Below are 25,332 nucleotides of genomic sequence, written 5' to 3'. Positions count from 1 at the left end.
CCCGACCCACGAGTTGTCTCACTTTTACCCTTCCGATCCTCTCCCCCACTGTGCTGTGGGGCAGCGAGTGAGCAGCTGTGTGGTGCTGAGCTGCCTACCAGGGTTAAACTACACCATTTATGAAACTCTGCTCCTGGCTGTTTGCTGTGTGAGTGGGCTCACTGTTGTGTGTGTGTTTGGGCGTGAATGTATGTACGTGCTGTGCTGGTCAGTTCTAAGTGGGGCTGGCAAGGAGGACGAGGAGACCAGGACCTGGAGAGACCCAGGGCTGGAACTGCCAAGCGGGTAGTATCTCTGAGTGTGGGCAGACCCAAAGCCCAGGCCCACACTGGAGGGACCGCGGGGGTGTGTGAGCCTGCAGGTAAGTTCTGCCGGGAATGTAGGGAGCACTCGTGCAGCCTTCACACCAGATCAGCCTGAGAGGGGGAACGGGATGGGGCCAGCTGTGCTGCTCGTGGCTGTGCAGGTGCTGCTGGTGGTGTGGTGGCTGTAAAGGTGCTGTTGCCTGTTGGAGCTGGTCTGTGTAGGGTTGGCCGTGTCCATCTTTGCTTCCTTGCAGACACCTGGATTTAGTGCTTTCCCTTGGGTTGACTCCACCTTGGGCAATCTCTCACTTTGTGGGGCTCCAGGCAGTGACCACCCCAGGAAACTGCAGTCCATGCGTATGTCGCGGGCTCTCTAGGCAGCTCCAGATTCCTCTCCTGGAGGATGTCCTCTGCGCTGTCACGCACTGAGACAGCGCAGTATGACAGCATCTCGGTGACCGTTCACCATCTCCACTGTCAACAGACAACACCACGTGTCCTAAATCCAACCCTTGTTCTCTAACAGCTACCCACGTGACAACGAGCTTTTTACTCAGGCCCTTTTGCAGTGAAATTCCTGGGCCTGTTGTTGAGATCAGGTGTGGAAGACCAGCCAAACCTTGAGGAACTGCATGGGGGAGGTGTCATTTTATGACAGAGATGCTATGAGAGAGTCAGCTCTGAAACAGTGTTAGAAAAACATTTATCCAGGTTTCAGGTGAGAAGGAGAGAAATACGGGTTCATTTCTCAGGAGAGTGAGCTGAACACAAATGATTATGTAGGAACATAATAACCATAAATAACAATACAGGTAGTGCTATGAAAAAAGGAAGGATAAAACCATAAACAAAGTACTGGCCTGCATTGGGATACACTAGATGTCATTTGTGGAGAGTGATGGGAAGTTTATCAATATTGACAAACAGCCATGAAATCACTTTCCTAATGGAGTCCTTCAGGTCCTTGCTCCTCATGGTGTAGATGAGGGGGTTCACTGCTGGAGGCACCACCGAGTAGAGAACTGCCACCACCAGATCCAGGGATGGGGACGAGATGGAGGGGGGCTTCAGGCAGGCCACCATGGCAGTGCTGATAAACAGGGAGACCACAGCCAGGTGAGGGAGGCACGTGGAAAAGGCTTTGTGCCGTCCCTGCTCAGAGGGGATCCTCAGCACAGCCCTGAAGATCTGCACATAGGACAGCACAATGAAAACAAAACATCCAAACACTAAACAGAAACTGACCACAAGTACTGCAACTTCCCTGAGGTAGGAGTGTGAGCAGGAGAGCTTGAGGATCTGGGGGATTTCACAGAAGAACTGGTCCAGGGCATTGCCGTGGCAGAGGGGGATTGTCAGTGTATTGGCTGTGAGCAGCACAGCAGTGAGAGACCCACTGCCCCAGGCAGCTGCTGCCATGTGGACACAAGCTCTGCTGCCCAGCAGGGTCCTGTAGTGCAGGGGTTTGCATATGGCAGCGTAGCGGTCATAGGCCATAATGGTGAGCAGATAAAACTCTGCTGACATAAAGAAGGGACAGAGAAAGACCTGGGCAGCACATCCTGCATAGGAGATGGCCCTGGTGTCCCACAAGGAATTGGCCATGGATCTGGGGACAGTGGTGGAGATGGAGCCCAGGTCGAGGAGGGAGAGGTTGAGGAGGAAGAAGTACATGGGGGTGTGGAGGCGGTGGTCACAAGCTATGGCAGTGATGATGAGGCCATTGCCCAGGAGGGCAGCCAGGTACATGCCCAGGAAGAGCCAGAAGTGCAAGAGCTGCAGCTCCCGCGTGTCTGCAAATGCCAGGAGGAGGAACTGGGTGATGGAGCTGCTGTTGGACATCTTCTTAGTTTGTGCAAAGGGCCTGGTGAGGGAGAAAAGGGCAGTGACAAGTGAGGAGAGACTTCTCTGAGTGAAACCTATTCCATGTCTCAGAGAAACAGCCCTCGTGGCCTCTCTCTTTCCAGGAAGGCCTTCGTGCAGCTCCCTGGCTTGAGCTCTCGTCTGTGCTGGGTTGGGGTGTAGTGGGGAGCAGGGGACTCCTCTGTGGAGGAATCAGTCCTGCTGTGCAGCCACAGCTAAACAGGAACCAGGAGTGATCTCAGGGTCAATTTACTCATGGTTTCAAAGAGCTTTTCAGCATTGTCCTTCCCAATTCACCCAACTGCAGAAGCAAGCTGCAAGGCTTTTGTTTTGTTTATTTTGCTCCTGTTGCCCCTCTCACATCTGGGGAGTGTTTTCTGAAGGCAGAAATCCTTGGCATTTCTGCTACACCACAAGTGCTATACTGAGAGTCCTGAGAGGCAGAAGGACAGACCCTTAGTGCAGATGGAGGAGAGCTGGTCTGTCCATCAGTCTTGCTCCCAGCTGTCCTTGGCTCTCACCTCTTTGGTCTGGATGGTGATCACACTCAGATGTTCCCCTGAAAGGAAATTGGATTCTGCTGGGAACAGGTGAATCCAGCCTGAAAGGGCAGATGATCTCCACCCTCCCCTCCCCAGGGAAGAGCTCTGCTCTTCTGGATGCCCTAAAAATGGGGTGTCCTTAACGGACAGTCAGCCTTATCCCCATGCCATGGACTGCTTTGCCCAGTGCCCCACAGAGCCGCCTTGCACCCACGGAAACATGAGCATGGCAGGACCTGCAGGATCAGCTGCTGAGCTGCAGCTGAAACCCCCTTTCCCAGAGAGCCTGAAAACAAGAGCAGCAGCACCAGGGAGGGGTGGGGAAACCAGAGAAATGCCCCAGTGCTTGTGCCAAGGGAAGCAGGGCCAGGATGGACAGACAGGCACTCGGGAGAGTCTCCTCTGCTGCAGAGGAGGCAACTCCTGCCCTGGAAGCCCTGACCTTGAGGGCAGAGGCTCTGCTGGGTGGGAGAAGAGCCCAGGGGGCCTTGACTGGGGAAAAGGCATGCTCACTGAAGGGCTGGCAGGGAGGTGCCCAGATCCCCCTCAGCCTTTGCCGTCAGCACTTTCCTCTCAGTCCCTGCCCTTGTCTCTGCTGCCAGGAGCTGTCCCTGCCAGGAGCCGTTTCTCTGTCCCCATGTCTCCTCCCTGCCAGTGCTCACAGAGCCCATCCCACGCACTGGGTGCTTCAGCTCTGCGTTGCAGACTCCTCCTGGCAGCAGGGCACTGGCCAGGGCCATCTGTGTGTTGGCAAGTCCTAAGGAGCAGCTTAGATGAATCCTGAAGACACCATAGAGGTGACATTGGTGCTTTCTGTAGGCAAAGGAATGGGTGAAGGGACTTCACCAGGTTCCCTGGGAACCTTTTGATAACTCACTGTAATGCTGTAGGAGTCTCGGTCATTCGTCCAAAACTGAAAGAACCATCACCATTCGCCACCACCACCACCAGCACAGCAGGAAACTGGAAACACCTTTAGACAAGGTAGCCCCTGCCTTGACACGCTTCTTGAAAAGTCCCCTGGGAAATGTCCTGGGGGTGATGTGGAGCTGTGAGCAGCCCTGACCCATGCAGCACCCTTTGGACAGCAGAAGGACCCTGCCCTGACGGGGGTGGCTCCTTCCACCCACAGCCTCTCCCTGCAGAGCCATGGGGAGCTCCCCGGGCAGGCTGAGTGCTGACCCTGGCAGGCAGCAGACTCCCTGCCGTGGCACACAGCACCCAGGGGCACAGGGACCCTGCTCGGAAGGACAGCCCTGGGCACCCCTGCCTGCACACCCGGCTTCACACCCCTGCGGTTGTTCCTGGGAGAAGGCAGCGGTCATGCCCTGTCCCTCTGACGGTGCGGCACGGAAGCCCTGCTCTGAAGCACGTCCTCCTCAACAGCGAAGGAGCCTCGAGAGCCTTCCTGGCAGATCTTCTTAGACATGGGCTATGCCTGCTTTAGGAGACTGCTCCAGGAAGCCTCTGCATTGCACTGCACCCAGAGACACATCATGCCCTGTCCCTCTGACGGTGCAGCAAGGAAGCCCTGCTCCAGAAGACGTCCTTATCCTCTGCACTAGAGAAACTGTGAGAATTGTACTTACAGATCCCATGGGCTGTGGGATGTGCCAGCTTTAGGAGATCCCTCCAGCAACTGCTGCTGCATTGCCCTGTAGCCACAGACTTACACTGTCAGGGGCTGTGAAGATTTCTCCCCCAGTGAGCTCTCAGCATCCTCCAAGCCCAGGCTGCCTTCAACCTCTCTCTGCCTCACTGCTCTCCCCTCTGCACCTGCAGGCAGTGCCCTCAGCCCTGCTGCCCTTTGCAGAGGAGCTGCTCCTGGGCAGAGCTGTCTCTCTGCAGCACTGCCCGCTTGCCAGGAGCTCCCTCCATGCCAGGAGCCCAGCCCAGCTCAGCAGCAGAGGACCAGCCCAAGGCAGCACTTTCTCTGCCCCCTCTGGGCTCTCTCCACGTGTCCCTGGGGCTCCAAGGGCTGACGTCTCCTGAAGGGCAGCAGGGTCTCTCCTGGGGAGCGTAGGCACACGCTAACTGAAGCAATCATTGACTGTCCCTCTCTGGACACTGGAGAGACAGAGTTTAGAAGTGGGATTTGCCCTAACACGCCGTGGGGGTCTACAAAGAGTTTCAATATTTGATTCCCTTGACCCCTATCCATGTCCCCTTGCCAGGCAGGACACCGTGGCAGTGACAGGCAGGGATCATTTCCCCACCGTGCAGGGCAGGGGTTCAGCTTAGTCCATCAGGTATTTCCTCTCTGGTGAGTAGCCCAGAGACTGCAGTGGGGTTCAGCTCTTCCCCATGCACCCCACAGGAGCTGAGATTCCTCTTGCTCCAGCTCAGCGTGCACAAAATAGGTGCCTGCAGAGCAGCCCCTGCCCTGAGCTCCCTCGGTGATCCATGGGGATGGAGGGTGGCAGTCAGCTGCTCACACACCAACACCTGGTGGCATCTGAGGTGCCAGGGGTGGTCCAGGACTTGTGGCTGTGTCTGCAAGCGCTGATGGAGCATCCATGGGACACCCCCACCTGCCTGAGCATGAGCTGGGGGGCTGGGAGGGAGGGTCCCTTGGTCACCTCAGGTTACACCCAATGGGTAGGGCATCTGAACATCTCTTAGACTCACATGTCCATGGCAGCTGCTGGCCTTCCAGCTGACCAAAAGGAGGAGTGCAGCAGAAGGAGGGTCAGGGCTCTCTCTGGGCTGCCTCCACTGCACTCACTAGAGCTCAGCTTACTACAAACCTCAGGCACGGGCACATCCCTGCATTGCAGGCACCGATATCATTGCAAGGCTCTTTCTAAGGGCATAAGAAAGGCCTCTGGTGCCATGCCAGGTGCCTGGGGTGCCCAGCGCAACTGCATGTGGCTGGCAAATATGGCACAGGACCTCCAGGAAAGCCATGTCCCGCTGGAGTGGGGGCTGGGCAGACACACCAGGGCCTCCCAAAGGGGTCCGGTGCCTTTTTGCCAGCACAGGAATGCCAATACGCTGGCAAGGAGGCAAGGTCCATCTCGTCTACACCCACGGCTGCTGCAAGATTGGGAAGCACATCACACCAGGGTCTCCACTCACGTCCCTATACTCTCAGCCCCTGGCAGTTCTCTTCTCCCCTGTCCTCTACCCACCTCTCCCCGTGACCATATGAAGAAAACCCCACAGCACTGATGTCCACAGTCTGGCTGGATTGCAGCCTTACCTCACCCAGGGACTTTCTCAGGGGTATCTTGTGTTCCTGGAGATTGGCACAAGGTGCTGCAGAGTCCCCTCAGGCAGCAAACTCCTCTCTTGCAAGGCTGGCATGGCCCAGGCCTGTTTTCCTCTGGCCTTGGGGACTGCAGGGTTTGTTGTCTTCACGAGCATCTCATCTCATCCTTACGTTGCCACCTGCCATCCTTCCCAGCATGTCTTTGCTCTGAAGCAAAGCCTTTGCATACGTGGGGTGCTGGGTGCTTGGTTCCAGTTTTCTCCATGAGAAGTCTTTGCTGAGCTGCTGCAACCCAAATGTGCACCAATGCCCTCAGCCTGGGACACAGCCAGGAGGATCGGGAGCCCCTTAGTCCATGACAGAGCTTCTGAGGGAACCACTGTGGTGACGTGGTGGGACAGGTAGCACAGCTTTGGGTACTGTGATGTACAGGCTCTTTAGGAGACACTGGAGGTGGCTGAGGAAGTGTCATATGGACACGTCTCATGATCCTCCTAAGCACCTTCCTTGGCCATAGGCCAGCTGGGAAGTGGGAGATGGAAAGGGGCTCAGCAGCAGTGATCCCTGTCTGGCTGGGTCTGCTTCTCACCCTTCCCAGCATGGCCACTGCAGGGTCACCCCATGGCCCCAGGGCACCACAGCCCCCTCGCTCTGCAGAGCAGCACCGCCAGCTCAGGGCCCCGTGGGGAGTATGTGTGAGAGACTGAAAGAGTTAATGTCTCAAACACTGTGGAGAGATGATGCGCAATTTGCATGGCGACGGCAAATCGGCTAGCATGGGATGGGGAGAGCTTTACGGAGGAGAGACTAAAAGAGGTATTGTCTTGTAAGACACTGAAGGAGGTACTGTCTCAAACATTGTATGGAGATAAGGTGCAGCAAGTCGGCTAGCACGGGATGAGAAGAGTGCGTTGGAGGATGTGCAGTTACTATCTATGGCCAGAGGTCACACAGAGTTTTATCTAAGGAATGGGCCTACAGTCACCCGAAACTTGGAATGAAACTCCTCGCAAACCACCCCCCTCCCCCCAGCGCCTGCAACCCTTTGAGGACCAGAGCAACATAAAACCTCCAGGGGTGTGACCTGAGGCAGGGATTAGAGTATAAAGAGACTCCTTCCCCAGGGAACAGCGCGCGCGCCCATCACCAGAGGATTGCCACGTCTGTCATCATCATCGCGGGATCCAAGGGTGGTGATATCGTTCCTTTTCTTTATCCTCCTCTCTTCTCTTTTCCTTTTCTCACTTCTCTTTTCCTCTACTCCTCCATTATACACATATCTGGGCATATGAGTTTTGGATGAATTGTGACGGGTTGCCCGGAAAATAGCTCCATTACTAAATGTTCTCTGTTCGTTCGATGAGCTTGCTAGTTGGTTAAGTTTGTAGTTTGCTAGTTAATAAAGATGTTAGTCTAACTGTTCCTCTGAGTCATTGTCGTGACTCTACCGGCCTGCGGCTCTGCCAAGCAGAGATCGGCCTTTGTCGGTACACAAATCCCCGGGGAATCAAAAAGATTCACCCATCTCGCAACCCACCGAGTGGGACGAGACAGGCTCTATCCCAGAAAGTGACCACAAAACGTTTGGGTAAAGCCCTGAGCAATCTGGTATGACCCTGCTTGGAGCAGGAGGTTGGTCGAGATACCTCCCAAGGTCCCTTCCAGCCTGAATGATGCTGTAGGAAACTAAGAGACTCCCTGTGATCTCCGTTTTTGGAGGATTTCAGGTTTCAGATCCACAAAGCCACAGCCAGCTTGACCCTGGGGTTGGTGATACCCCACCCTTTGGTGGGAGGGCACCATTACAGAAATTACCAGATCCAGGTGAGCATCACCTATGTGGGCACACATGGCAGCTGTGCTAAGAAGCTGGCCCCAGGAACCTGCAGAAACCTCTGGGACTCTTTGCACCCTGCAGTTTCCCCTTCCCATGAGGTCAGGGCGATTAAAGTCCCCAAGGGTGGTGTGGGGTCATTGAACTGGCCTTCCTCAAATTGCTTCAATAAGACTTTGTCCTCTTCCTCACCTGACTCCAGGTAAGGATTTCCCACCAGCATGTCTCCCTACCTGGTCTCTCCTGTGACCCTCCCCCACAAGAGCTCACCCAATCTGCTGCCCATCCCACAGAGGACCTCCATACACCCAGGCAGCTCCCTCACACTGAGGGCCTCCCCCTCCTGATCTTCCCCACCTGTCTTTTCTGAAGAGCCTCTATCCATCCATTGCAGCACCTCAAGGTTCCTGACCTGTCCCACCACACCTCAGCAGGTATTATATCAATGTCACAGCTCTGTGACAGCACACGGGGCTCCAGCCGCTCCTGCCTGTGCTCCAGGCTGAGGCCATTGGTGCACATTTGGGCTGCAGCACCTCAGCTTGGTGCCACCAGGGCCAGCCTCAGCCTTATCACAGATCTCGTGCCCGAGATCCTGTGCAAGCAAAGCCTTTCCTTCAGAGCAGAGGCATGCTGGAGTGGATGGCAGATGGCAATGTAAGGATGAAATGATGTGCCCATAAAGAGCGCACACCCTGTGCTCCCCAGTGCCAGAGAGAACCATGTTTGGACTGTGCAGTCCTGACAGGAGAGGACTTTGCTGTCTGCAGTGTCTCTGCAGACTGGAGGGGCTGTGGTAGAGGTGAAGCTGATCTCCAGGAAGGACAAGTTGCTGCTGAAAACGTCCTTTGCTATGGACATCCTGTTGTCCGGGCACACTGTGAAAATCATTCACCTGTTCCTGGGTTGCATCATCAAGGGGGTGAATAAAGGATGGGGGTAAGAAGAATCAGCAGCATTTGGAAGCGTTGGCACACGAGCGGAGACCCTGCTGTGACGTGCCTCGTATAGATGCACTGCCTGCGGCTGCTGGACAGACATGGGACAGACCTTGTCTCACTGCAGTGGTGGCATTCAGTCTCTTGCTCACACGCACCAAATGTACCTGAGATGCCCTGGGGTGTCTGTTATGGACCAGCCCTGAATGGGGATAGCTGTGCTGTAGGTCCTGCACTGCCCAGCCAGCTGCACCCTCCACTTGTGCTGGGCAGCGTTGGCATCTGAGGGAGCCCTACAGGCCTGCATTTGGCCATTAGGTTGAGCAGCTGCCCTGCAACAGGGTAGGCAATGTAGGGATGTCCATGGTAAACCTTCGGTTCCGCTTAGTGGAGATGGAGGAAATACAACTGATGGAGAAGAGACAGGCAGACTGAGCTCCCCCTGTGGCACATGACTTCATTTCGTTGGGTGAATACCTCTATCGGCTGCCCTAAACATCCTCAGCAGGTACAGGTTTGGTTGTCCTAAGTGTGATCATCTTCTATCATTTCAGTTGGCCAAAGGGATTCCCCACCAGCCTCCAAGACAAGGTGCCCAAATGCTGCCCTGTCTCTCAGAATTGCTCCACTAGAGCTTGCAGTGTCCTGCACATGTCCTGAACCACCTCTGGCACCTCAAATGTCACCAGGTGTTTGCATTGGACAAGCTCACTCCTGGCCTCTGTCTCCACTATTGACATGGCAGCTTAGAGAAGGAGCTCACAGGGATTTTGTGCAGCTGAGCTGAGGCAAGAGGAATCCCACCTCCTGTGGGTCTGTGGGGTGTACTGGAGAAGCCCAATCCCCCTCCGGCCTCCAGGAATACTGATGAGAGCTGAGATGCCTACCTGGACTTGGCTCAATCCCTGCCCTGCTCAGGTGGAAAGGATGCCCTGCCTGTCACTGCCTACGTGCCCTGCCTGACAATGGGACAGGAACAGGGGTTTCCAGAGGGGAACTTTGACACCTCCTGCAGATCCGCACTCCCTGGCAGAGCAATTCCCGCTGCAGGACTCAGCCCGTCTAGTGTTTAGAGAGGGACAGTCAGTGATGACTTCAGTCTGCTTCCAGCTGTGCTCCCCAGGAGTGACCCTGCTGCCTTTCAGGAGCTGTCAGCCCTGGAGACCCTGGGACACCTCGAGGGAGCCGGGAGTGGAGGGCAGGGGGGAGCAGAGAAAGTGCTGCCTTGGGCTGGTCCTCTGCTGCTGAGCTGGGCTGGGCTCCTGGCATGGAGGGAGCTCCTGGCAAGCGGGCAGCGCTGCAGAGAGACAGCTCTGCCCAGGAGCAGCTCCTCTGCAAAGGGCAGCAGGGCTGAGGGCACTGCCTGCAGCAGTGAGGGCAGAGAAGCAAGGCAGAGAAGGGTTAGAGGCAGTCTGGGCTGGGAGGAAGCTGACAGCTCACTGGGGGAGAAATCTTCACAGCCCTCGACACGGTAAGTCTGTGGCTGCAGGGCAATGCAGCTGCAGTTCCTGGAGAGATCTCCAAAAGCTGGCACATCCCACAGCCTCTGGGATCTTTCAGGAGAACTCTCACAACTTCTCTGCTGTGGAGGAGAAGAACATCCTTATGTGGCTTCCCTGCCCTCAGACGCACAAGACATAACGGCTGCCTTCTTCCAGGAATGTGCAGGCAGGGGTGCCCAGGGCTGTCCTTCAGAGCAGGGTCCCTGCACCCCAGGGTGCTGCGTGCTGGGGCAGGGATTCGGCCGCCTGCCAGGGTCAGCACTCAGCCTGCCCGGGGAGCTCCCCACAGCGCTGTGGGGAGAAGCTGTGGCTGGAAGGAGGGACCCCCGGCAGGGCAGGGTCCTTCTGCTGCGTGGGTCAGGGCTGCTCACAGCTCCAGATCATGCCCAGAGCATTTCTGAGGGGACTTTTCATGAGTACGGTCATGGCAGGGGTTTCCTGCTTGAGTCTGTGCTTTCCTGAATCTGTGCTTCCACTTTGCTCTGGCTCACCTGGGTTGGATGGAAACACAGCCGTGCAGATTAGAGAAGGGGAGCAGGCTTCTACACTGTCACCCTGAGGTGTACTAGGAGCCTCAGCAAGTGCCTTCATCCCCTGCCAGCCTACAGGTAGCACCAGCAGCACCTTTCCAGGTTCCTCAGGGTTTGTATGACCTCTTCTGTAGCCCCTGCACACACAGCGTGGCTGCAGGGCAGAGCCGGGCACACAGGGGCTGGGCTGGGCTCTGTGAGCACTGGCAGGGAAGAGACATGGGGCCAGAGAAACAGCTCCCAGCTGGGACAGCTGCAGGCAGCAGAGATGGGCAGGAAGGGAGGGAACTGCTTATGGAAACCCTGTGGCAGGGGAGATATGGGCACCTCCCGGCCAGCCCTGCACTGCAGATGCCTTCCCCGAGCAACATCCTTCATCTCTCCTCTCCCACCCAGCACAGCCCTCAGCCCTCATGGCCATGGGGTCTAGGCTGGGAGGCACTTCTGTGTCCAGCAGACCAGCAGAAGAGGCGAAGGGCATCCATCCCTCCTGCCACGGGCCCATTTCCCAGTGACCAGCAATGGGGCTGAGGGCAACTGTCCGGCATTATCACAGTCTGGGAGGTGTTGTGCACAGCTGGGTACGGGTAACGCTGCCCTGAGTGCCCGGCTGCCTCTCCCCTGGCCTCTCTCGGCCAGACCCTCACTGGACTTTGCCTGGTTTCTCCGCTTCTCTCTTTTAAATTTCTCTTGTTCTTGCTGTCAGACGCTCTGGGGATGGGAGTTTCAGCTGCAGAGTCCCACACTGATCTTGTGGGTCCCTTCATGCCGGTGTGTCCATGGGAACAGATGTCCCAGCTTCCCTCTCACCTGTGGGGCTGTGGGCAATGCAGCCTGTGGGGCTGGGGAACGACTCCATTTTCTCTTTCTGAGATGCCAGCACTAGGAGGACAATTGGCTCCATCCCTGGGGTGTCCTTCCAAGCTGTGAGCTGCCCTCCAGGATGCAGACCTGTGCAGAGCACCTCTGTTTTATCTGAAAGCCCCATGGAGAAGTGCAGAGATACTACAACCGAGGAAATGCTGCTGGGTTGGTGAAATGAGCCCTGTGTGTCCTTGGCTACAAGTGGGGTGCTGAGACCTTGAGAAAGGGTGAGACATTTCGTGGTCTGTGGTGGGTCCCTCTGCTCTCAGTAGTGTCTGGTTGTTTTTCAGGGTAAGGTAAGAGTGTGATCGCCCTCCATCTCATGAAGGTGCAAGCCCAGGGCAGCTCAGAACTAGACGGAGGGAAAGACCAGCTCACTCACTCTGCACTAAACCACAGGCAATCCTTTTGCTTTTCAGGACACGCTCCGTTCTCCCTGAGTGCAGCAGAAATGCTGAGGGGTTCTGACATCCAACACCACTCCCCAGGTGAGATGGAGGGAGCTTGAAAAAACCCCAAAACCTCTCAAAGTGCCTTCTGCCATCCTGGATTCTTAGCACTGGCAGTGCAGATGCTGACAGGCCCTTCTGCATTAGGAGCAGTTTCATCTGACACAGCTGAACACCAGGTCTGCCCCTGCCCACACTGTTCCCATGAACTCCCTGCCGCAGAGCAGGGCTGACTCCTCAGCAGCCAGTGGGCAGAGGCCCTTCTCCTCAGGGCACACTCACCAGCACCACCCAGAGCTCCAGGCACAGAGCTAAGGAAGGTCTCCTAGAGAAGGAATTGTGTAGGGGGAAGGGTGTATAAGGGTGCAGGTCTAGAAGAAAGACTTTGATTTTCCTCAGAGAAGTCTCCCCTAACTCTTCATTGACTCTTCCTCTAAGGACAGAACCCCACACCCAGAGGAAGCACATGTCCAACAGCAGCTCCACCACCCAGTTCCTCCTCCTGGCATTTGCGGACACGCGGGAGCTGCAGCTCTTGCACTTCTGGCTCTTCCTGGGCATCTACCTGGCTGCCCTCCTGGGCAACGGCCTCATCATCACCGCTGTAGCCTGTGACCACCGCCTCCACACCCCCATGTACTTCTTCCTCCTCAACCTCTCCCTCCTTGACCTGGGCTCCATCTCCACCACTGTCCCCAAATCCATGGCCAATTCCCTGTGGGACACCAGGGCCATCTCCTACTTGGGATGTGCTGCACAGGTCTTTCTGTTTACCTTATTGATAGTAGCAGAGTGTTGTCTTCTCACTGTCATGGCCTATGACCGCTACGTTGCCATCTGCAAACCCCTGCACTACGGGACCCTCCTGGGCAGCAGAGCTTGTGTCCACATGGCAGCAGCTGCCTGGGGCAGTGCTTTTATCAATTCTCTCCTTCACATGGCCAATACATTTTCCATACCCCTCTGCCAAGGCAATGCCCTGGACCAGTTCTACTGTGAAATCCCCCAGATCCTCAAGCTCTCCTGCTCAAACTCCTACCTTAGGGAAGTCGGGCTTCCTGTCGTTACTTGTTGTTTAGCTTTTGGGTGTTTTGTTTTCATTGTGCTGTCCTATGTGCAGATCTTCAGGGCCGTGCTGAGGATCCCCTCTGAGCAGGGACGGCACAAAGCCTTTTCCACGTGCCTCCCTCACCTGGCCGTAGTCTCTCTATACGTCAGCACTGGCAGGTTTGCCTACCTGAAGCCCCCCTCCATCTCCTCCCCATCCCTGGATCTGGTGGTGGCTGTTCTGTACTCAGTGGTTCCTCCAGCAGTGAACCCCCTCATCTACGGCATGAGGAACCAGGAGCTCAAAGATGCACTGAAGAAGCTCATTCAATCCATAGTCTTTCAGCAGCACTAAGCTCTTCACATGTCACTTCACAAGTGATTTCCAATATATCTGGAAAACCTCCTCTGCTTTGAGTATTTTATCTGTGATGATCATGTTTGCCGAGGAATGTCTGCATCCCTTCCGCGTCTCCAGAGGCATGAACCCACTCTGTCTGACCCAGAGGTCTTTGCACATGTGTATGGCATGGTGGCACAGCTGCCTTCCCATGTCACATCTCTTTAATGAACGGAGGTTTTCTCTTTGCCACTGTCTGCAGGTTGGGCTCTTCTTCCAAAGCAGAGGTCAGGAACAGGCTGAAGAATTTGCCCCCATGAGGCCATGCTGCTGTGCTTGGGTTCTCCATGGGCTAAGGGGAGGAAGGCATGGGATGATGAATTAGGGAAGGAGACCTGGACTGAGCGTTCACTTGTGGGTGCCAGTGCCCCTGGAGATGGTGATGATCAGCAGGGATCTTCCTGGGACTGTCTCCCCATGGCTGTCATGCACCACAGCCTGCTGGCTCTGCAGAGCAGCACCACCAGCTTGGGGCCCTGCAGGGAGCATGGGAAGGGGGCAGAAGCATCCGATGAGGCCAGCACAGACACAGTCCCCTGGGGAAAGGCTCTCTAGAGGCATGGATGATCCCTGCAGAAGAGCAAAGGCACAACTCTCTAGTTCTAGGGGGACATTGATGACACAGAGAAAATTGTTTCCGCATGCAGCAGCTTGGGACAGGCTGCTCCATCACTGGGGCAGCAGGAGCAGCCAGAGGAGTCCCAGGGCCAGGAGCCCTGTGCTGGGGAGAAGGCCTGGCACAGAGGGGCTGCCAGCAGTTGGCAACAGGGATCTCCTGGAGACAAGAGCAGGGGACACAGGGAGACACTGGCCTCTGTCTCCTCGTGCTCCAGCCCCGGGGCTGATGGGGAGGCTGACCCTCCTCTGCCCCCCGAGAGCTGCTGTGCCCTTCAGAGGGGCTGGGGCTGTGCTGTGGGTGCTCAGAGCTCTGTAGCACCCTGCAGTGGGCACTGCCATGGGGCCAGCCCAGCCTGGAGTGTTGTATTGCGGAATTAGGAGGAGGGGTTGGGCTTGGTTAGAAAGTGCCCAGGAGAGGAAAACGCCAGTGTAGAGCTAAGCTGTGTGAGTGTGCAGGGTGGGGGCACACAGCAGGGTGCTCACAGTACAGGAGCAGGTGTCATGGTGAAGCAAGCATCAAAGGTGCAGAAGAGAGGAGCCCAATCTGTGCCATGTTCCCTGGGGGACCCAGGAACCCAGGGGAAGCTGTCCCAGAATGACTGTCCCAGGCAGGTCCCACACCCTGGCCATTTCCACCTCTGGCCATGCACTCCAGTCCTGAGCAGTGACCTTTGCTGCATGGTCACCTCTGGCCTCCTCTGGGGCTCAGGGATACCCAACTCCACTGCCATTATCAACAAAAAGGAAGCTAGTTTCACACTGACACTCATCACACCCTACATCCCATTGCTTTTGCCACAGCTGGGCTGCCAGCCAAGCCCGTTCTCAGACAGCTCCAGCTAGGTGAGGTGCTCACGGCCCTCTTCCCACAAAGTTTGAAAAATCTCCATTGATTGAGAGGCCACCAACTGGCCTGGGTCCTTGCTCCAGTGTTTGGCTCTGAGGGGTTTCTCAATATCCCAGAGCTCTCAGCCTCTTTTTGTGGGCAAAGAAGGGTTGACTTGCAGATCAGTTTAATTTATTGCCAATTAAAATAGATTTAGAAGGTGAGAAACTATGACAAAAATATTAAAGACCATTCCCCAACCCCCACTCCCCTTTTTCCCAGGCTCAAGTTCCTCCATTCCCAATTCTTCTACCCATCCAAAGCTGGAGAGGAGCAGGGAGGATTGGGAATGGGGGGTTATGGTCAGTACCTAACATTTCTGCTGCTCCTTCCTCCTTACATTTTTTCTCTGCTCCAGCAGGGGTCCTCTCCACGGGATCCCAGTGTATTTGCAGTCAAGCAAATATTGTCATGGATGGAGACTCCACACCTTCTCTTGGAAACATCTTCCAGTGTCTGACCACCCTAACAGGCAAAAAGTGCTTTCTTGTGTTCAGATGGAATTTCATGAGTATATGGCTGTGTCCATCACCCCTTGTCTTGCCACTGGGAACTACTGAGAAGAGCTTGGCTCCCTTGTCTTCTTTGCCCCATCCCATCAGGTATTTACACTCATTAATAAGAGACCCCCTGAGCCTTTTCTTGTCTAGGCTGAACAGTCCCAGCTCTCTCAGACTTTCCTCCTACAAAAGATTCTCCAGTCCCTTAAAGCAGCTTTGTGGCCCTTTTCTGGACTTGCTTTAGTAGGCCAACAACTTTTCTGTACTGGGAAGCCCAGTACTGGACACAGTGCTCCAGGTGTGACCTCACCAGTGCTGAGGAGAGGGGAAGGATCACCTCCCTCGACCTGTCAGCAATGCTTTTCCTAATGCAGCCCAGGAGGCTGTTGGCCTTTGCCGTGAGGGGGCATTGCTGGCTCATGCTCAGCTTGTGGACTCTCCATCCTTGGAGATACTAAAAGCCATCTGGGCACGGTCTTGGAAAACTGGCTCTAGGTGGCCCTGCTTGAGCAGGGAGGTTGGACCAGACGACCTCCAGAGGTGCCTTCCAACGTGAACCATTACATCATTCTGTGATTCTGTAGTTCTCCTCCAGGACCCCAGGGTCCTTCTCTGCAGAGCTGCTAGCTAGCCGGCTGGCCCCCAGCATGATATCCACAGTCTGGCTGGATAGAAAGTCCCACAGGGACTTTCTCAGCAGCAGCTTTTCCTTCTTGGAGATCGGCTTTACCTCTGTCACAGGTCCCACAGTGCTGCAGAGTCACCTGGGACAGCAAACCCCTCTCCTGCCAGGGCTGCACAGCCCAGGCCTGTTTCTCTCTGGCCTTGGGGACTGCAGCTTTTGCCCTCGTTGTGGGAACCTCGTTCATCATTATCTTGCCACCTGCCATCCACTCCAGCACTCCTCTGCTGGGAAGCAAAGCCTTTTCACACAAGGGTTCCAAGGCTCTTGGTACCAGAATCCCATGTGACAAGTGTGCCCTTGGCCCTGGTGCCCCAGCTGAGGGGCTGCAGCCCAAATGTGCACCAAAGCCCACAGCCTGGGGCACAGACAAGAGGAGCTGGAGCCCTGTGTGCCATCAGAAAGCTGTAACCTCAGTGGAGTAAGAGCTGAGATGAGGAAGGACAGCTTCCACGGCTTTTGAGGTGGATGGAGATACAGCATATTTAGGCGAGAGCAACAGGGAAGACAATGAGGGGGGATGTCCTGTGTGATGAATGGGCTACTCCGATATGTGGAGCTCCTCTATGGGACATGCAACAGGTTAGGTGGGAGCTTGTGTGTGGGGGTCAAAGGAAAGGCCAGAAAGGATGACACTGGGTAGAAGTTAGTTGTGGATTGACCCCGGACAGCAAATAAGCACCCACGGAGTTGCTTGCTCACTCCCCCTCTACACCCCCAGTGGGATGGGGGAGAGAATCAGCAGTGTAACAGCAGGAAAAGATGGAGGAAAAAAAAACCCAAGAAGAACAAGTGATGCAAAGGAAGACAATTGCTCACCACCAACCAACTGATGTCCAGCCAATCCCCAAGCAGCAGCCCCCCTGCGAACCCCCACCCCCTACCCCCACCCACTTTTATTGCTGAGCATGATGTCATATGGTCTGGAGTATCCCTTTCGTCACTTGGGGTCAGCTGTACTAACTGTGTCCCCTCACAACTTTTTGTGCACCCCCAGCCTACTCGCTGGTGAGGCGGTGTGAGAACCAGAAAAGGCCTTGATGCTGTGTAAGCACTGCTCAGCAGGAACGAAAACATCCCTCTGTTATCAACACTGTTCTCATCACAAATCCAAAACATAGCCCCATACAAGCTACTATGAAGTAATTTAACTCTATCCCAGCCAAAACCAGTACACGTGGCCTTTGTCCTTCATCCATTCCCTGAAGTTCCTGACAGGACAGTCCTCCCGCCTGTCATGTCTCCCCTGAATGGCTTCCCTAAGGCACAGGAATGTTCCTCCCCATTTAGAGTCATTGGCAAATGTGGTGAGAGTTGCCTCCTCCGGGTCATGGATACAGATGTTAAACTGCAAAGGGACCAGAAAAGTCCCTTGTGCTGCCCCATAATGCCCCAGTACGTCCCATTGGCCTCCAGGTAGGGTATGACCCCTTCACCACTGCTCTCTCAGCCTCATCATCCAACTGGTCTTTCACCCATCTGTTTGTCTGCCCATCCAGACTGTAATGGCCTAACTTGGGTACGGGAATATTGAGGGAGACCATGCCAAAAGTCTTGCCTAAGTTGAGGTAAATGATGGCCGCCTTTCTCTCCTCACGCACAAATGCAGTTCCTTCATCATGAAGGCAATCAGGGTGGTGAGGCATGGTTTACCTTTGGTAAGTCCATGCTGATGGTTCTTGGACACATTCTTCTCATGTGGGTGCCCAGAAAATTCACCCAGGAAGACTCTCATTGATGGCACACGCCTCACCAACGTGACCTTGTACAGCCTGTGGTGCCTGCGGTTGCACTTTTGGCCGCTTTCAAAGATGGGTGCAACGCTTGCTTGTCCTCACTCACAAGAGACCTCTACCAATCCCGTGACATTTTAAAAGGGATATTCAAAAGAAATGTTGATCTTCCAGTGTAACTTCTTTACTGCTATTCTGCCTGTTATATATCTCTACGGTGTATTTAATTTCTCTAGTCTTTCATATATTTGACCATATAAATGGTGATATTTGATACAATGACCGTTTCTAAAGTCATCTTTCCAGCAGACTGTCTAGACAAAGGCACTCTCCATTACGCTCCAGTTTTCTCCTCCTCTTACTCTTTGTTCATTCACATTCCTGTCACCCATCCAGCTGCTGCTGTGACAGCAGGGAGTTAAAAGCTTACCCTGCCATTAAGTAGCCCATTTGTCTCTCTAGCCAACTCCTTAACTGTCTATATTTCTACCTTTTTGTATCTACCTCCCTACAACATTTCTCTGAAGATTATCCCTTGTAGAAAGGCAACCTCAGTAGCGGCAGCTTGTTGTAAGCATATGATTGCAGGGTGTGTTTTATTGTGGATGAAATTTTTTCATGCATTATTTTTCTTTGCTTGCAAATAGGAAAAACAATCTGTGCCTGTGTGCAGCCAGTTCTCTAAGGAAAGCAGGTGGGAGTTGGCACAAAGGAGCTGTACCATCCAGCTGCAGCCCTCAGTGGAGAAGTGTGATGTAAGGAAAAGACGCAGCTGGGCAATGAGAGAAATGGTGGGGTTGGGGAGGTGAGGTGGGAGGGTGTCCATACTGTGTCAGACCTCAAGGGACAGCTTCCCCTACCAGTCCAGATCTCCTTAGGAGAGACCCTGGATCAAGATCTACTGGAGAATGCTGCCATCACCTCTTCTCTAAACTGAAAAGTAATAAAATACAGTCTTGAAATTAAAACTTCATTTTTATTAGAAGCTCTTTGAAATCTTTCTCTATAAGTACATTAGGAAACAGCTCAAATTATCTGTACAACTCTTGAAGACTTGAAGAAAATTAGAGGAAGGCACATAGCTCATTAGGACTTGCTTTATTTTAATGAGCCCCATGGTGTATTTTGTGCTGAGTCCTGGAACCTCAGGTACTGAGAGGAGATTGCACAAACCCCCCAAAGAATCAACATCAGAAGCCAAACCCAAAGTACCTTGAAGCATTAATGAGCCCCACTGAGGGCCATTACTGACAAAGCCTCCCAAGGGACTCCTTAGAGCAGACAACTGGAGGCCATGATTACAGGCGGGCAAAGGCACTGTGCAGGCAGCTGAGATGCTGAGAAAACCCTGGCTTTGTTCTATGAAGCAGAAAGGCCAAGCTCTGACCCCCAGCCCCGGGGAAGGCAGCTCCTGTCCTTCACACAGTGCTCAGGGCTCTTCCTGGGGCAGTGGGATGTGGGGTGTGTGGTGCTGAGGGAAGGACAACGCTATGACAGTTCCCAGCCCTGCTGGGGGTGTGCAAGGAGGCAGTGAGGCCCCAGTGCCTCAGGACAACGTCTCTCCTCATAGGTCTTGGTAGCATGGATGACTGCCATAGTTCAGAGGAAAAGTCTTGGTGAACTTGCAGCCTTGCCAGCGCTCTTTGCCATCTCCACCATAGGTTGTCCTACGCTGTCCCACAGCTGCTTCTTTTGCCCTGCAGGCTGGAGACACCCATCTCGCTTCCTCACTTTGCTCTCACCCCGACATTTCCATACATTCACTGAAATCTGTCCACCCTCACACTCTGTTCCGTGAAACACAAAGACATGGACTGATCTCCTACTCCTTCTGGAGGACTTCATGTACCACAGCACTACCCTTTGAGTGACATTTCTTCCTCCTCATGCCCAATCTCCACCTTCCAAGCTGCACTGTGTGGCAGTGTTTCTCTCTCCTGCTGCTTCCTACCTCAAGGAGAGCTCCACCATCTGGGAAACAGCCCTTCAAGCAGGCATCCCAAACCATCAGCCTTCTGCTGGCCTGTCACCTGACCACACACAAGTAACCTCACCATCATCTCCCAAGGCTGCTAGCCTTTCAGCTTCTCGGATAGACACGACCAAGCTGCGTGCCTGCTGCTGTCCCATCCTGTACTCAGGCAGGAGAGACAGGACAACCAAAATGTAAGCCCCCTTCCTGGAGCGAGCCTGGGTCCTTCGGCAGAGGGGATCTCCCAGTCAATGTGCCAGCCAGGTGCCTTCTGCTGGCCTGTCAGAGACCCTGGCAGATGTGAGCTTAAAAGCACATACCCCCGCCATGAGTCAAGGGCTGAGCTATCAGCTGTTTCAGCAAGAAGTGACCTCACAGTCCCTTTCCCAGGCACATTCCTGCTGTTGGCCTATCACCTCCAGAGGCAGAAGTGACCTCACAGCCCCCTTCACAGCCATTGGCTTCCTACTGGATTATGAGTTCCTGAGGCACAACTGAGCACATGATACCGTACCCAACCATCACCCTCCTTGTGGCCCAGTACCTGAGCAGATAAAAGTAAGCTTGTTCCATCACATTTATCTAATAGATTTCCTAATAACACTTCGAATAGAGAAATGTTCGTCAGAAGAACTGCTCTATTTATATTGGTGCATGTTATACCTCTACATCTGCCTTTCTGTTTTTTCCTTCTTCCTCTGTCTGTTCTGTCTTCAGAAAGCTCTCCAAGGAAAAGATCCATTGAATCATAGAATAACTCCGGTTGGAAGAGACCCCTGAACATCATCCTGTCCGGCTGTCCTGCTCAAGGCAGCGTTAACCAGATGAGGTCGCTCAAGGGCTCTGCCCAGTTTGGCATCATCCACAAAGGAGCTGGAAAGGCACTCCGTCACATTGTACAGGCAGTTAATGGAGACATTCAGCAGTGTCGGCCCAAGTGCTTGCACTGAGGGATGCCACTGGTAAGCGGCTGCCAGGAGGACTCTACCACTGGTCACATTTGGGCTTGATCCACCAGCCAACTTCCCACCCACTACATCATCCATTCCTTCAGCCCAGATATCACCAATCTGGCTGTAAAGAGGCTATGGCAGACCATGACATAAACCTTGCTATGGTTCAGGTACAAAACATCCCCTTCTTTCCCCAACCCATACAGCTTCTGCAGTCCCTTTCTTGTCCTATGAGTACCTGGAAATGGCTGCAGGAGTATTTAGCCCATCACCTTCCCAGGGACCGAGGTGAGGTTGACCAGCCTGTAATTCTCCCAGTCCTCCTTCTTACGCTTCTTGAAGAAAGGTTTGATGTCTGCCTTTTGCAAGGACCCCAGAACCTCTCTGACTGCTCTGACACATTTCGGGGCACAATCCCAACAGGGTGATGTGAGCAGACAGGAGCATTTACAATGAGCCTGTCCAAGGCGGGTGAGATGAATCTCACTGGGACAGTGGGGTTTGTTCCTGGAGTCACAAACAGAAGTGGCAGGGCCCTGTCAGGTGTCCACATCTCAGCTGAACTCACGCATTCCTCATGCACACAGGGGTGTTCAGAGGCACGAGTCCTTCCCTTGCACACGCGGAGGCAGTGCACTGCAGCAGGCACGGTGACTCTCTGGCCTCCTCTTGCCACTCCCAGAGGCTGGGAGGCACCTCAGCCCTGCGGTGTATCACCCTGCTCTGCACCTCTCTGAGATGCCCCACGGTGTGAGAAATGGACACAGGGACCTCGGTTGACAGAAGCACATCCCAGTGCTGCATTCAGGTGGTTGGTTTCCCAGGGGACGTTACTCTCAAAGGGAAGTGACCTCGAGGCACTGTCTGTCCCACTGGCCTTCATGGCACCTCTAGGAATGGCTGATGGCATTTGTGCTCACTCGGGTTCACCTCCCCACACGCACACGATGTGCATGCTTAAATCTCCTGTGAACAATGCAAACATGGACTTCTGACCTAGTCATTCAGTGTCCCTCCATGGACGGACAAACAACCTCTCCGGGCTGGGGTGAGAGGCCAGTGCTGGAAATGACGGTTGCAAGGGGCTGGTCTGTGACGATTGTCCTGGGGCAGCTTGCCCAGGGTGTCCAGCAAACAAGGTCACAGACCAGCCCCTGCTCTGCGCATCCTTCAAGTCTGTCCCTGGAGGCCTGGCTGTGCAAGGGACACTGCTGCGTGCCCCCACCCTGCACACTCACACACTTTAGCTGTTCACTGGTGTTTTCCTCAACAGGGCACTTTCTTGAACTTCTTCTTGACAGCAACTTTGAAAGAAGATCTAAGCCTTCAGGCACTGTACTCAGGAGATCACCTTTCTTTATGGAAACACTGTTATGGAGGCCAGCTCTGTCCCAGAAGTGCCCATTGCCTGTCCCTGCCTGCAGTCACAGGACTGCCATGCAGCAGGACTGTGACCAAGCTGCCAGAGTGCTCAGGCCTTACACCAACGCAAGGGATCAGAAAGAGAACATGGAAGTGGAAAGAGAACAGCCCTGGAAGAGCAAGTGCTGGTGCTCCTGGCAGTGCTGCCATGCCGGGACTCTTGTCCCCTCCAACTCTGCACACAGGAACTGTCCCTGCAGCTCCAAAATGGCCTTGGAGGAAGGATCTCAGGAAAAATAAAGTCACTGAAGGGCCCTTTATTTTCTTTCAACGCACAGAAAGCACAGCTCCTCATTTACACAGCCACTCGGTCAGAAAAGAAAAGCAGACAGTGAATTAGAAAGGGGAAGGCAACATTCTCACAAGTGAAAAACCACCACAAACCACAAAAAGTACAGAAGACAGGCTGGGCCTGTAATGAGTTGCATTATAACTGCTATGCAGAGGAAGATTGTTGCATCAGAACAACATGCATTATCAGTTTCCACACTGCATCCTTGAGCTCCTGGTTCCTCATGCTGTAGATGAGGGGGTTCACTGCTGGAGGAACCACCGAGTACAGAACTGCCATCACCAGGTCCAGGGATGGAGAGGAGATGGATGGAGGCTTCAGGTATGTAAATATGGCAGTGATCAAAACCAGAGAGACCACAGCCAGATGAGGGATGCACGTGGAAAAGGCTTTGTGCCGTCCCTGCTCAGAGGGGATCCTCAGCACAGCGCTGAAGATCTGCACATAGGACAACACAATGAAAACAAAACACCCAAATGCTACTAAGAGACTAACCACAAGAAGCCCAACCTCGCTGAGGTAGGATTGAGAGCAGGAGAGCTTGAGGATCTGGGGGATTTCACAGAAGAACTGGTCCAGAGCATTGCCTTGGCAGAGGGGTATGGAAAATGTATTGGCCGTGTGCAGCACAGCATAGAAGAAACAACTGCCCCAGGCAGCTGCTGCCATGTGGACACAAGCTCTGCTGCCCAGGAGGGTCCCGTAGTGCAGGGGTTTGCAGATGGCAATGTAGCGGTCATAGGCCATGAGGGTGAGAAGACAATAGTCTGCTGACATCAAAAAGACAAACAGAAAGACTTGTGCAGCACATCCTGCGTAGGAGATGGCCCTGGTGTCCGAAAGGGAATTAGCCATGGCTTTAGGGACAGTGGTGGAGATGGAGCCCAGGTCAATGAGGGAGAGGTTGAGGAGGAAGAAGTACATGGGGGTGTGGAGGCGGTGGTCGCAGGCTACAGCAGTGATGATGAGGCCGTTGCCCAGGAGGGCAGCCAGGTAGATGCCCAGGAAGAGCCAGAAGTGCAAGAGCTGCAGCTGCCGTGTGTCTGCAAATGCCAGGAGGAGGAACTGGGTGATGGAGCTGCTGTTGGACATTTGCTGCCTCTGGGCATGGGGCATTGTCATAGGAGAAAAAGACAGTGACAAATTAGGGGAGACTTCTCTGACCAAAATCAAAGCAATTTCCCACAGACACCCTTTCCTTTTTCTCGGAGACCTTCCTTCAGCTCTGTGCCTGCAGCCCTCGTTGGTGCTGGCCGTGTCAGTGATGAAGAGCAGGGCATCTGCCCAAGGGCTTTTGATAAGTCAGCCCCACTCTGCAGAAGTGGGTAGGGGCAGCGACCAGTCCTGGTGTTCAGCTTTGTCCTGTGAAACCACTGCTAACACAGAAGGGCCTGCCAGCATCTGCACTCCCAGTGCTAAGGAACTGGAATGGTAAAGCTCACCGTTTGGAAGGACACCTCAAGGAGACCTCCAAGTGTCCTAATGATGGCATTTCAGTAAGGGAGATTCAGCTCATCCCCTAGATGCTCTGACTGCATTGCCCACAGCCCTACAGCTTAGAGGAAAGCTGGGACACTGGTTCCCATGGACACACCTGCATGAAAGGACACACAAGATCAGTGTGTGACTCTGCAGCTGAAACTCCACCTCCCCAGACAGCCTGACAGCAAGATAAAAATAACACGGACAAAATAACACAAACAAGGAAAAACACAGTGAGCTTAGAGAGGCAAAGGGAGAGGCAGCCAGGCACTCAGGACAGGGTTACCCCTGCCCAGCTGTGCACAAAACCTCCCAGACACCAACATTGCCAGGCAGCTGCTCTCAGCCCTGTGCTCTGCAGAGGGACATGGGCACATGGCTGGAGAGCTGCAGCACGGCTCTGCTGGAGCTCTGGCTGCAGAGGAGGTGGTTCACGCCTCGGACCCCACAGCCCTGAGGGCAGAGGCTTTGCTGGCTGGGACAGGAGGCGAGGGGGCTTGCGAGGCGGAAGGGGTCTGCATTGGAGGGGATCATAGGGAGATTTCTGAATTCTCCCTCCCACAACATTTCTGGTTTTCGTTTCCTCTCATTCCCTGATCATATCTCTGCTGCCTGGAGATTTTCCTCCTGGGAGGTGTTTCCCTGTCCCGTCTTTCCCTGTCAGCACTCACAGATGCCATCCCAACCTCTGTGCACTCCCCCTGGCCCTACAGAAACCTGCCTGTTTGCAGGGCACTGGCTGCATGCATGGTCCTGTTTGCAGGTGGAAAAGGGCAGGGAAGAAACAGCCTGATGGGTGCAACACAGGTGAAGCTGGTGCTGTCCATAGGCAGAGGAGTGGCTGAAGGCACTCTAGGAGGTTTGTGGCACACCTGCTGATCACTCAAAGTTACAGCTCAGGAGTCTCAGTGACTTCTTCAAACTTGAGAGATCCCTTTTTCCACCTCCCCGTGCTCCTCAAATAGGAAATCAAAAACACAAAGTCACCAATGCTCCTTGTCTTTAAGGAAATCCCTGCCTTGACCTTCCCCTTGAAAAGTCCCCTCAGAAATGCCCTGGGGGTGATCTGGAGCTGTGAGCAACCCTGACCAACGCAGCACCCTCTTGACAGCAGAAGGACCCTCTCCTGCCAGCAGTTGCTTCTTCCACCCACAGCTTCTCCCCGCACTGCTGCTGGCAGCTCCCCAGGTAAGCTGAGAGCTGACCCTGGCAGGAGACAAAGGTCCTGCCCCAGCACACAGCCCCTGGGGTGCAGGGGCCCTGCTCTGAAGGACAGCCCTGGGCACCCCTGGGTGCACCCCCAGCTT

At 54.4% G+C, this 25,332-nt stretch overlaps 3 protein-coding genes across 3 annotated transcripts; 1 reads left to right on the top strand and 2 right to left on the bottom strand.

Moving 5' to 3' along the window:
- Positions 1-1,187: 1,187 nt before the first annotated feature.
- Positions 1,188-2,147, bottom strand: LOC142403926 (olfactory receptor 14C36-like). Its single transcript, XM_075490228.1, has one exon. The coding sequence runs from the start codon at positions 2,145-2,147 to the stop codon at positions 1,188-1,190; it is 960 nt and encodes a 319-aa protein (XP_075346343.1).
- A 6,903-nt stretch (positions 2,148-9,050) lies between these two features.
- On the top strand, positions 9,051-13,440 carry LOC142403859 (olfactory receptor 14J1-like). The gene is made up of 3 exons (XM_075490160.1): positions 9,051-9,059; positions 11,918-12,077; positions 12,647-13,440. Exons 1-3 carry the CDS (start codon positions 9,051-9,053, stop codon positions 13,438-13,440), a joined length of 963 nt encoding a protein of 320 aa, XP_075346275.1.
- Positions 13,441-22,687: 9,247 nt separating this feature from the next.
- LOC142403858 (olfactory receptor 14C36-like) lies at positions 22,688-23,716 on the bottom strand. The gene has a single exon (XM_075490159.1). It carries the CDS (start codon positions 23,663-23,665, stop codon positions 22,688-22,690), a length of 978 nt encoding a protein of 325 aa, XP_075346274.1. The 5' UTR covers positions 23,666-23,716.
- Between the last annotated feature and the right edge of the window lie 1,616 nt (positions 23,717-25,332).

This window comes from Mycteria americana, unplaced genomic scaffold, assembly GCF_035582795.1.
Source record: "Mycteria americana isolate JAX WOST 10 ecotype Jacksonville Zoo and Gardens unplaced genomic scaffold, USCA_MyAme_1.0 Scaffold_46, whole genome shotgun sequence".
NCBI classification, from domain to species: Eukaryota; Metazoa; Chordata; class Aves; order Ciconiiformes; family Ciconiidae; genus Mycteria; species Mycteria americana.
This window is presented reverse-complemented; position numbering and strand designations above follow the sequence as displayed.

Excerpts from the sequence above, each read along its gene's own strand:
- LOC142403926 (XM_075490228.1), bottom strand. The coding sequence starts at position 2,147 with ATGTCCAACAGCAGCTCCATCACCCAGTTCCTCCTCCTGGCATTTGCA.
- LOC142403859 (XM_075490160.1), top strand. Across the intron at positions 12,078-12,646 it reads CATCCAACACCACTCCCCAG|CCTGTGACCACCGCCTCCAC; the intron begins GTGAGATGGAGG and ends TCACCGCTGTAG.
- LOC142403858 (XM_075490159.1), bottom strand. The coding sequence starts at position 23,665 with ATGACAATGCCCCATGCCCAGAGGCAGCAAATGTCCAACAGCAGCTCC.